Raw genomic sequence first — 12,180 nt, 5'->3', positions numbered from 1 at the left:
TTAGTCCGATTAATCGTAATCTGACCAGTTTAGTTTAGTTTTTGTTTTGTTTGTTTTTTTACATCAGATTTGATTTTTTTTTTATTAATATTATTATTTTACTTCACATTTCCAAATGAATTTGTAAATTAGGGTTAAAACAGTTCACTTTTTCTCCAGAAGCATTTGTCTGTCATTTATGCCATATACGATATACAATAATTCTGTAAAACTCTGTAAAAACCTATTTTTTTATGCTGAATATATTGCTTTTTTTTTTTTTTTTTTTTTGCTATTAATGTAATTTGTTAGCATTTAGGGAATTAAGGAACAGGCTGCTTGCATTGTAGATATAACCTTTATAGAAAGTGGCTGTGTGAAAAGGGTAAGTGCAGAAATTTGGATGCTTGAATTTACCTTGAGTCACTGAGTATATAGCCTATTTTGCTGTCCCTGGGGATAACATAAAACGTGGTTACTATTACAGTTATATATGAAGGCAATTTACTCAGTGTACAAGAATATAACAAATATCAATTTGGGACTTATATCATTTATATAATGCAGATTTTGCAGTGGGAATGGGTATAGTGACTACACAAATTGCACTAAGGAACAGTCGTCTCCCCCTCCCCCCACCCACCAAAAAAAAAAAAAAAACTTTCATGATGATATCATTTATATGATATAAATGATAAATGATGTGGTTCTTATTCTTTTTCTGCTGCTCCCTTTAGGGGTTGTCACAGCAGATCATCTCCCCCTGTCACATACTCTTCCTAGCATCCTTCTCTGTTACGTCAGCCTTCTACATATCCTCCGTTAAAACATCTGTGAATCTTCCCCATGGTCTTCTGCCCGGCAGCTCCATATTCAACTTTTCTTGACCAGTATAACCACTGTTCCTCCCCTCCACATGTCCATGCCCTACCAGTGACGCCTCTCTAACTTTGAATCAAAATGCTCAACCTGAACTGTCTCTCTGATTAACTCATTTGTAATCTTGTCTTTCGTGGTCACTCCCAATGAAAATCTTAATATTTTCAATTCTGCCAACTCTGCCTTGGCCTCCTGTTTTTCTGTGAGTACTACCGTCTCCAAAACACATATTATGGCAGGTCTTGCTACCAATTTGTAAATCTTCCCTATTGTTTTGTGCTATTCTTATTTTGCAAATCACTAGCGAGAATAGTCTCCACCCACTAAACCCTGCCTCCATTCTCTTGTTCTTTTGCTTATTTAAAGGTATTTAAACTCACCTGCCTTCACTACCTCTGCTCCTTGCAGCTTTACTGTTACACCCATCTCACTCTCATTCACACACATGTATTTTGGCTTCTACTGACTTTCATTTGGCTTCTCCCCAGAGCATACCTCCACCCCTCCAGGTTCTCTTCCGCCTGCTCCTTATTCTCACTGCTGATCACAATCTCTTCTGTAAAGATAAGGCTAACCTAATCTGTTAACCTGTCCATCACCATTGCAAACAAAAAGGGGTTTAGAGCAGAAGCATGATGTAATCCCACCCCACATCCTGAACCCATTGGTCACACCTACTGCACACCTCACCACTTTCCTGCTGTCCTCATACATGTCCTGTACCACCCTCATATTCCTTTCTGCCATGTCTGACTTTCTAATGCAGTAGTTGTATGTTTTCTCTAGATCTACAAACACACTGAGCATTTCCTTCCTTTAATTTCCCTTGGGATTAATAAAATATTCTGATTCAGATTCTGAAGTATTCTTGCTCTATTTCCTCTGTCCACCAGATATACCAGAATACCATCTGATGCTGCCTAGCTACATTGTCCCCTGACACAAACTTGCAGCCTCTTATCTATTTCGGATTGCATCTTCTGGATAAGATATAGTCCACCTCTATGCATCTTCCTCTACTCTTACACATCACCCTATGTTTCTCCTTCTTCTTAAAGCATGAATTTACCACAGCCATTTCCATACAATACCTAGGGAATGCACACTGACAACATTCAACATCATGCCTTCGATTTCCAACATCAAACTTATGATCAACACTTCACACCGACAACACTATTCACATGGTCTTCCAAGATTACCTCTACTCCCTTTTCTCTTTCTCCCTCACATATTTTCTCAATCACCTCTTCCTTTGTCTTTGGCCAACACAGTTTCTAATAACACCCTGTTGGAAAACAGCACCAGAGGTGGTTGTTAACCCCAACCAATTTGGTATGGAAATCTCATCCTTTATGAGCTACATGTTTCATTTGGCTAAGATTTTACATTGCATGCCTTTTCTGATGCAATCATCCCCATTTATCTCTGCTGACCACCCAGGTCCCTAATGGTGGGTGAGGCCCTGTCAAGCCTGGAATTAAACATTTGTTCTAGTTTACAACTTTTTAAAGTAATTAAAGTCTAAATTAAATTGTCTGAAGCATTGGTTGGGTGATTTAAGTTTGATTCTAAAAAATACTGGAGGCTCTTTCATGACAGTGGATTAGTCCACCACATACTTGGACTTCGCATCACAGCTAATTTATTCCATCCACTTGACTGCTCATGTGCACTGTGAGTTGTGTCTTTCCCCATTAAAGCTATTTCAGGGTATTACAATAAAGAAGAGAAAGCAAGGAGACAGAAAGAAAGCAAACTGAGGGAAGTCAGATATTAACAAATGTCTTTCAAAGAGAAAGAAAGTGGTGAACACCACACAACTAACAGGTTAAGATTGAATTAGCTAAGAGGAGTTGTTAATGACAGTGAGTCAATGTAATATGTGACACTGTATCTATTAAAATGTTCTAGCACAACAACAAAAAGGCAGATAATGGAGTAACAGTAGGTCCATCTCCAAATGATATGACCTCATGTTGTGGCAACTAAAAGTTATTCCAAGCAATCATTTGTATCAATAGAAGTTCCAATAGATAGCTTAGCAACACTAACAGCAAGTACCATTAAAGACCAGTGGTTTTTAGCTGGTGTGCCATGAGGTCAGCAAGCCATTTTGGTGAACGTAGTGCAGGCAGTGAACCCAGGCTGATAAAATTTATTTTTAGAATATCACAATGGCACTGTTCCTTAATTTAAAAAAATAAATAATTTTAGTTTGTTGGTAGTTATTTTTTATGGCAATTCATGTGTTCATTACTGTCAGGCAGCTTACTAACATGAACAGTCAGCGATGTTGAGTCAGTGTACAGTCAGTGATTACTTAATTATTCAGTGCCCACGAGACCATTAGACTACTGTATAACTTTTGTATTTGTATTAACATTAAAAGAACACTTACAGAGAATGGCTATAGCAGACCATAAACCTAGTTTAAAGCAATGCATTTTAATATACTGCTATTAGGTGTACTCAGCCAAGGTACTATTGTTATAGTGTTATAGTGTCATAGACACAAATACGTTTTAAGAATTATCAAAACAGAAATCAAGACAATGAAACTATTTACAGTTATTATGCTGTGTATTAGGCTGTCCGCTGTTTAAGAAGCTAACATCAAACCTGTATGCTTCATTCTAGCAGAGGGTCTGTCTATGTTGCAGGTAGTGAGCAAGAAGACAAGAAAGAAGATGACAGAAAAAAGAGAGGAAAATGAAGGTTTCCCTGAGCCCGGTGGAAAGAATGACAATAGAGAAAATGGTATTAGAAAACAGCTTTTAAAAAAATAAGATTGCATTTTAAGTTTGTTTTCATTTTTTTTAATATCACGGAAATAAAACCTAATTAAAATTTGCAAAAAATCATACAATCTTGAAATTGATATGCAAAGCAACACTCATGTAACTATAAAGTAATTGTGGACACGATGGTGAAATAAAAGTTGAACTGTGAAACTTTTCAGACTTATTGAAAATCATTTGTTTTCAATTAAATGTGGTGAAAAGCTGCTGTTTTATTAGTAACATTACTGGCTACCCTAATGACCACTACTGATTGCTACTGACAGTTGTTGAAGGATTCCTGAGAAAGTGCGTGTGTGCTAGAGTACCCTGTCAGCGGACCTGTATTTATGAATGAAACTAATGCGCTTTAAAAACAGGGAACAGGGAATCTTCCTCACAATCCAGCTTCCTGTGACCACTCTCTCCGTTCTACAGCGGATGGCAGTAGAGGTCTTCCAGCAGTAACGACCCTCCTGGGCGTGGTCTTCTGCTCACCACAGTTTACGACAAACGCCATAGTGTCTCGGCCAAGGAGTAGCGTGTAGTGGAAACGTTTGTTAAGTAGTAACAGTCTTTTATTTTTTCATATTATTGTGCCTGAACCGCTTTGCTACGATGCCTTCAGTTGAAAGCTTTACTGTCGCATATGACGCAGTGAATGAATTCGTGACTTTTTCGGAGGGAGACACTATAACAGGGACTGTAACTCTGGCCTTATCCAAGGAAACCTCAGTTCAAAGCCTGTTTATCAAGGCGAAAGGGGACGCTAACGTCCGGTGGTCTCAGAAGAGCGGTGACCATACTCATACGTACTCTGCGCACACAAGATATTTCAAACTAAAGGAATTTTTAATCCCAGAGAGCGCCAGCGGTATGTAACACACTTTACAGTCTTCTTGTAAATGTTTGTTTTTGCAATGTATTGTAAATGTATTTGCAAAAAAACAAAACAAAAACCCGACAACGAAACAACAACAAAGAATTAAAGGTATTCAATTAATCTTTAGTGTTGCAAATGTAGAAGGAGCTATCAATTTTTGGCAAAGTAATTAGGCAATTACTTTTACACAGCGCACAAAAACACTGTGACGTCAGACACATTCACACTCACTTTTTTCATCTGCGTAAATAAATCACATGGCTGATGATATGTGCCATGGTGATCCATAAATATGATCACAAGTTTATTTAATTATTTTCAACCCAACAAAACTAATAACAAAAACATGATGCTGATGCTATGAACACTCTACACACATGAGTCAAGATGCAGAAAAACTGCTCACGGAAACGCTGCACACTCCAGTTATCATAGTTATCATAGTTATCATAGTTTTCGTTTCCCTCTCTTTTATGAGTTCTCAGACAGATAATGTGTAGCTTGCTCATCAGCTCAGAAGAGACCACAACCTAACATCTAACATTGTTTTCTGAAAACTTCCCCAGACAGTGGCAAAGACTTGCACTTTCATATTCAATTCAGCTTCTCCATCAAGTAGTTTTAGCCGTTTCATACAGGGTTCAGCATATTAGTTTTCACAGGCGTGCTCTATATCTCAACAATGGCTCATATTAGGATGACAGTTTTACCAAACAGGTCAAGTGCCTCTATGCATGTCATTAGTTTAAATATTTACCCATTTTACTTAATCTCATATGTCATTGTACTGAATTTGAGCAACCCTAAGCTTAATGCAGATTACTTTTAACAATTATCCACCTCAATTAAATCTATGGTCTGGAGCACAGGCTGTTGTCGAACAGGGCAAGCTAAAGAATAAACATTTTGTGTCAGCAAGGGGTAGGGGAAAGCCATTCACCAGAGCATATCTTAAGTGCTGCTGATGTGGGCTGGCGTCCTCCACACGCTCTTCAAGGCTGGTGTGTTTTCTGAAAACTTCTAACACTTGAATCTCTTCCATTTATAAGCCTGCGATTAACCGCACGGCTCAGGTCCGCGTGAAACCCGCGCAAGCAAAGCTGATTACACAGCAAGCAAGACACGAAGTAGGCAAAGTTCTTCATGTTTCTCGTGCACGGGAGAGAACCGGACAAACGCCGTTCCTTCGCTTGACCCCAGTTGCTCTCGTCCGCTCCCCCGTAACACTGCTCTTTTATTGAGGTTACATGAATATGCATAGGTTCATTAACATATGACGTCTACATACACACAAAGAGTACCTTGCCTGTGTGTGTGTGTGTGTGTGTGTGTGTGTGTGTGTGTGTGTGTGTGTGTGTGTGTGTGGGTCAGAGTGTGACCCCATAAATGACTTCCCTAAACCTGCTGGTCTGGAAGTCCAACAGTTCATCTAAACAAAAGGCACTTAGACTAAAACCTACCATAAAACAATAAGAGAAGGTACGACCTCTCCCATGCTCCCAGAGTGCTCTGTAATGCACACAAAGTTTGCAGACTATTAAGGATCAAACCTCTACCAATCTACAACTAATTATAAAACTCTAAGCATATATAAGTAGATATTTCTAAGCATAAATGACAATCAACAATACAAAACCTAACACTATTTATCGAGGTAAAAAGTCTCATTGACATTAAAGATGTATTTTTAACATAGTTAACTTTTAACTGTGTATTTATTGGCATTTATTAGTCTTTATTAGTATTCATAGTATATTTGGTGTATATTTGGTGTGTTCTTGGATATTGCTGGATTTTGAGAAATTTCCCCTGGCGATGAATGTATTTTTTTTTTCTTTCTCTTCTTTGCAAAAAAATATAACATTTCAAAGACACGTTTCTCAAACAGAATACACGTGAATGGGAAACAAAACATGTTATATTAAATACTTTTATATTTAATTGTTAGTGTTGAAGTTCTAATTTATAATTTAATAAATGTAATAATAATAATGTGTGTTCTGTGAAGAAAGTTCAAGTGACTCAAAAGAAATGGGTTGATTATACTTTAGAAAAAACAGTAAGTACAATAATGCACATGTAAAAAATCTGTGCTTTCCTTATTTTCTATATAAATCCTGTTAACTACAGTCTATTTATCAATATATTACACGTTTAAAAAAAAATCACACACACACACACACACACACACACACACACACACACACACACACACACACACACACAGAAACAGGACACCTGTTCTTAAGCATACCTTTCCTTTGTACTTTGGGGACAAACCTACTATCAACTTAACACTTAAACATTCATCTGTTTTTTTTGCTTGTTTTTATTTTACATAATTTTGTGTATATTTAACATTTTGAAATATAATTTCGATACAGAAACATGAGCGTTTAAGCATGTTAGTTGGTCAAACTGGAGTCATAGACTGTATTAGAAGCCCAATATAGAATCTTTATTTACAATCAGCAGCTACAAAAAGCATCTAATTTCTCCTTTTTTTTGTCTCTTTATTCGTGGTTAAAGCAGACTGCAAAGTGTCTAAGTAAATTACAGGAGTCACAGGAATGTAGAGGACAAAACTTGTAATACTAAAGTGCAGTAGAAAAGTATTGAATAGTAATCGTTATGTACCTGTATTTGAAAATTTTACAATACTTCATTTTCCTTCATTTTCAGAAACGGTTTTGCCCCAAGGGATTCATGTCTACAGATTCAGTTTCCAAATACCACCAGGGTAAGTACAGTTAGTCAGCTGACCAAAACAATGGTTTGAATTTACACTTTAACAGTGATTCGAACAAACACAAAAAGTGGATCAATAAAATAGCAGCAACTCAGGGCATTTAGGCATGTAGATATGGTTAAGACGATGTGTTGAAGTTTGAACTTAGTGTCAGAATGGCGAAGAAAGATGAGTTAAGTGAATTTAAATGTGGCATCTTTGTTTGTCCCAGAGTATTTTTTCAGTATCTACTGAGTTTTTCTTACACAACATCTCTAGGGTTTACAGCGTAAATATCCAGTTAGCAGCTGTTGTCTAAGTGAAAATTGCTCATGTCAAGTCAGAAGAGAATGAAAAGGCTGCTTTGAGCTGATATGAAAAGTAACTCAAAAATCACTCATTACAACAAGCGTATAAGTAGAATATCTGAATGTACAGCACGTTGAACTTTGAAGTAGATGGGCTACAGCAGCAGAAACCACACCTATCAACTGAGAATTCATCCTTCTTTAGCAACATTTCATGCTGCTGCTGCTGGTGTAATGGCTTGAGGGATATTTTCTTGGCACACTTTGGAACCCTTAGCTTGAGCTGACAATCATTAGAGGCTACTTGAGTATTGTGGCTGGCCATATCCATCCGTTTATAACCACATTGCTGTTTCCAGCTTTGTGAGATACCATGTCACAAAGCTCATATCGTCTCAACCTGGTTTCTTGAACATTATGAGTTCACTATAGCATAATGGACCAAAATCTCCAAGGAATAATCCCAGCATGTTGTTGAATCTGTGCCACAAAGAACTGAGGCAGTTCTGAAAACAAAAGGGGTTCAAACCATCACAAGTAAGGTGTACTTCATAACTTGACTGCTGAATGTGTACATGCGTTGGAAACATGATGTTATTTCACTTGACATTGCATAACTTAAAGTCTGCTGTTTCCCTACACAGAAGCATGCCTTCATTCTTCAGAGGGACTCATGGAAAAATTGTCTACAAGCTAGAAGCAAAACTGTTAAGGAGCTGGAGGATGAACAGTACAGCAGAGAAGGAGATCAAATTTGTCTCCAAATGTGTTCCAAACCTTCATTCTCTGATGGTGTGTACAGTACTTAAAAATACATTCAGCCATCTTTGATATGTTGTGTATTCTCCCGCTACGTGGTATGCACTCAGTGCCAACCGTCCTTCTTGTACACGTAGCACTTCTTGGGGGGTTCATATACGAGAAAAACAATGGTTGTTTCAAATAATGGCCATTATTGGCCAGATAATTCTACTTTCATTTGTTCAAGGTAGGCGATACAGCTCTGAGAACTATCCACGAACACACTGTAATGGAGGTGAAATGTTTCCCAGCAGAAATGTTAACAATCCAAAAGACTCAGCTCTAATTATTAACAGTAATGACCGGTGCATTCCGTTTAAAGTGTTACCTGGTTGATCCAGCTCCATCAGTTAAAGCAGTGACAGGTGAAACGAATAGAATTGATAATCTTGTCATAATGCAGTGCTGCTATCCTTGTAATACACACCAACGTACCATAACCATGCTAAAGACCCAGCATATGCCTTCAGCAAGGCAATCCCGATAGCAGTGGTCTCCCCACAGCAGGATAATATGCCCTGCCCCACAAGAAAGAGGTTTATACCCAGGCCCCCAAAACACCAACTGTCTTCTGCTTTCTGCCAGGCCTCTTAGGACTGTTTTGCTTGTTTATTCCACTGTAGTCACCGCAAGTTGGTTCAACGAACAAAAAGATGGGTTTTTTCTCAAAAGGACACGTACACATGGATGTAACTGTGGACAGGATCGGTTACGCAGCAGGTATTAAAATTTCTTTTCAAATGTTGTAGGTCTCAATTCGTTTTATACTCTTTTCTCATTATACCAAAAAATATTTTTGTGTGGTTGAACATAGGCAGAGTTCAATAAATTAGCTAATAATGGAGGATGCAAAAAGACTATTGAGATCATAGTTGACAAACTTTTCATTCCCATAATGTAGAAACTATCCAATTTATTGGCATCTTGTAAGTAAAGAGATATTAATATGTTATCTGCTTTATTTAATGTATTTTGTCCATTCCAGTGCCCCAAAGGCCAACTTGATCATTTGGCATCCAGGGAAACCTATTTGCCACAGTGTTAATACAACTGCAAGTTAAGCCTGTACTCTTAAGAAATAAGAAATCTAGGGATGTTGCCTACCTTGCACTTTCAGAAATTCCTTTCCAATAGTTTGACTTTAAGTAATAGGTGTTGTGACTTTCTGGTGTATATTAGACAATGGCACTTTAGTCAACTGAAAAATGTAAAGACAATTGTATTTAAAATCTTCTTTTTTTCTTTGTTTTACAGGTGAAACAATAGTGGTTCTTGCTAAAGTTGACAATTCTTCATCCAGTGACATGACACCGAAATTTAGCTTAATACAGAAAGTCGTGTACCATGCCAATGGCAGAACCAAACATGAGAATACAGTTTGTCATAAAGTTGCTGACAACTGTATTAAACCAAAAACACGGAAGGAGCTCAGATGTGAAATAAAGATTCCTAGTGATTACATGCTGACAATCCAGAACTGTGATATTATCTCAGTGGAATACTGTTTAAAGGTATGTAGTACTGTATCCTAAAGCAAAACTTGAATTTTTGTGGGAACCGATATTATGATTTATGCATGACAGAGCCATTTGTAATTAACTGTGTGAACAGCAATGAATATCATTGAGGAAGTGGCGTTCAGATGTTCTCTTGTTGCTTTTCCAGTGTAAAAATAAAAGCATCATGTACTAATGAGACAGATTTACATATATTTTTCTTTCTCCTAGGTATATCTGGACATCAGCTTTGCTTTTGATCCAGAGATTCTGTGCCCAGTGGTCATTTTACCTCCTGGCTTGGCTCCTGGCTATCTGAGTAATATAAATGTAGGTCCCTATCCAACAGGTGCTATTGGGGGTCCAAGCAACAGTGACTTCCCTCCCCCCACAATACCCATGGGCCTTCAATCTATGTCTCCACATTCAGGCAGTTATGGATATCCAGGAGTCCAAAGCTATTCAGCACCACCACCACCTATATACCCAAATAACCCTGCTGTATATGGTGGACCAGCGGGTGTGCAAACTTCTCAGCCAACACACATGTTTGGAAGCTACAATAACCCAGTGCCACAGGTGCCTTCGCCATATGGAACTCCATTTTCATCTTCATTATCTTCTGTCCTGCACCCGCCACCACCCCCAACACCACCCCAACAATTTCACCAACCCCCATCTGCCCTTGAGAGCCAGCCATCTCCTTCTATTCAATCTCCAGTACCTCCTGCGTACAACATGCTGCCTTCTGCACCAGTGATGAATGTAGACTTCCTGTCTCAGTCAGATGGAGCTCCTCCATCATACTCACTCCTTTTCCCAGACAAATCTGATGCAAAATAACTGACTAAATGCTAAATGGTCAATTAGTGAGTTATTTAGTTATAAACTAAACCTGTGTAGGTACAGATTTGACATTAGACCACCCCTATTATGTCTTGAACAATTTTTTATTAAAATGAAATTGTTAATGTATGCAGTATTTATCATTTAGTCACCTATATACTGGACTTTATATACTGGGCATAAATAAGACTTTTGCACTGCATGTGATTTAATGAGCAGGTCAGGTCGCTCATTAACTTTGTACAGCTACTTATGCCTTAATTATCATGGTGCACTGTATTTTGCATTGTTCAAAGTGCCCTTTTCAGTATTAATATCTACCTCACTGCTCTATTTAGTAGGGGTGGGGGAAAAAATCGATACTGTGTAGTATCGTGATATTTTGTTTGCTAATAATGTATCGATACAGGGACAGCAGAAATCGATATTTTGTTACAAAAAAAGTTTTTGTGGACTGGACTGACTTCAGAGCATGTTGATCCTTTTTCTGAGCAAGAATCCTGACATTCCTTCACTGTCCAAATGTGTTTAACTTTTTTTTTTGACAGCAATAAACATGACAGTTTACTGATTTTAATGTAAGACATGTTTTATTTTAATTAAGTTTAAAACTTTTTTATTTAATGTAAAATTATATTTTGTTTTAATTTACTTTCAAATTCTTCAGTTGCTGAATGGGCTGCATAGTTTTCATAAATTACATAGTTTAGAATAGTTATAATTGTACCAGATGGTTGCATTCAGTTAAGTTGGACTAGACTGTAATACAAACCGTTCAGTTTGTCAACAATAAAACTGACTGAAATGAGAGAAGGACTGAGTGCGAGACTTTGATATTAGATAAATGAATATTGATAAAGTTTACCTTTATGTACAGAATCTGAATATCGCAAAATATTTTAAAAAATTGCAATAATATCGTATCGTGGGATGTATGGTGATTCCCACCTCTACTATTTAGAGGAATATTATAACAAAATTGCCAACACTGCATCAGGCTTTTTAGATATATGTAATATATATATATATATATATATATATATATATCTAATATATATCTAATATATATCTAATATATATGTATATATATATGTATATATGTGTATATATATATGTATATATATATGTATATATGTATATATATATATGAGACATATTTATTTCCTCTATACTTTAGTGTGTTGAGTTTATCTCAGTTCAATGCAATTTTACCTATGTAGCGTCAAATCACAACAACAGTCAAAGCGTTTAATATTTTTCCTACCTCTGTTATAAATATTTATTATTATAAAATGTTACAATATTATTTTTTTGCAAACTGCCAGTTTTTTCTCTGAGTTGTAGAGCTGAATAAAGTTATGTGAAGTTTATTTTTTGAATGTTTGTGAATAGTAGTAATTAGTTAATTTTTTTTATATGGTAGAGCATGTCCACAATAGTCAAACTGATAGTAAGTAATCTCATTCATCAGATTTTTTCA

At 36.9% G+C, this 12,180-nt stretch overlaps 1 protein-coding gene across 1 annotated transcript; it reads left to right on the top strand.

The window, feature by feature from the left end:
* The first annotated feature begins 4,060 nt into the window (after window positions 1-4,060).
* LOC113034243 (arrestin domain-containing protein 3-like) lies at window positions 4,061-10,829 on the top strand. The gene is made up of 6 exons (XM_026188648.1): window positions 4,061-4,512; window positions 7,204-7,261; window positions 8,202-8,349; window positions 8,982-9,078; window positions 9,613-9,869; window positions 10,086-10,829. Exons 1-6 carry the CDS (start codon window positions 4,257-4,259, stop codon window positions 10,695-10,697), a joined length of 1,428 nt encoding a protein of 475 aa, XP_026044433.1. The 5' UTR covers window positions 4,061-4,256; the 3' UTR covers window positions 10,698-10,829.
* Window positions 10,830-12,180: the final 1,351 nt, after the last annotated feature.

The sequence above is a fragment of the Astatotilapia calliptera genome, chromosome 12, assembly GCF_900246225.1.
Source record: "Astatotilapia calliptera chromosome 12, fAstCal1.2, whole genome shotgun sequence".
NCBI classification, from domain to species: domain Eukaryota; kingdom Metazoa; phylum Chordata; class Actinopteri; order Cichliformes; family Cichlidae; genus Astatotilapia; species Astatotilapia calliptera.
This window is presented reverse-complemented; position numbering and strand designations above follow the sequence as displayed.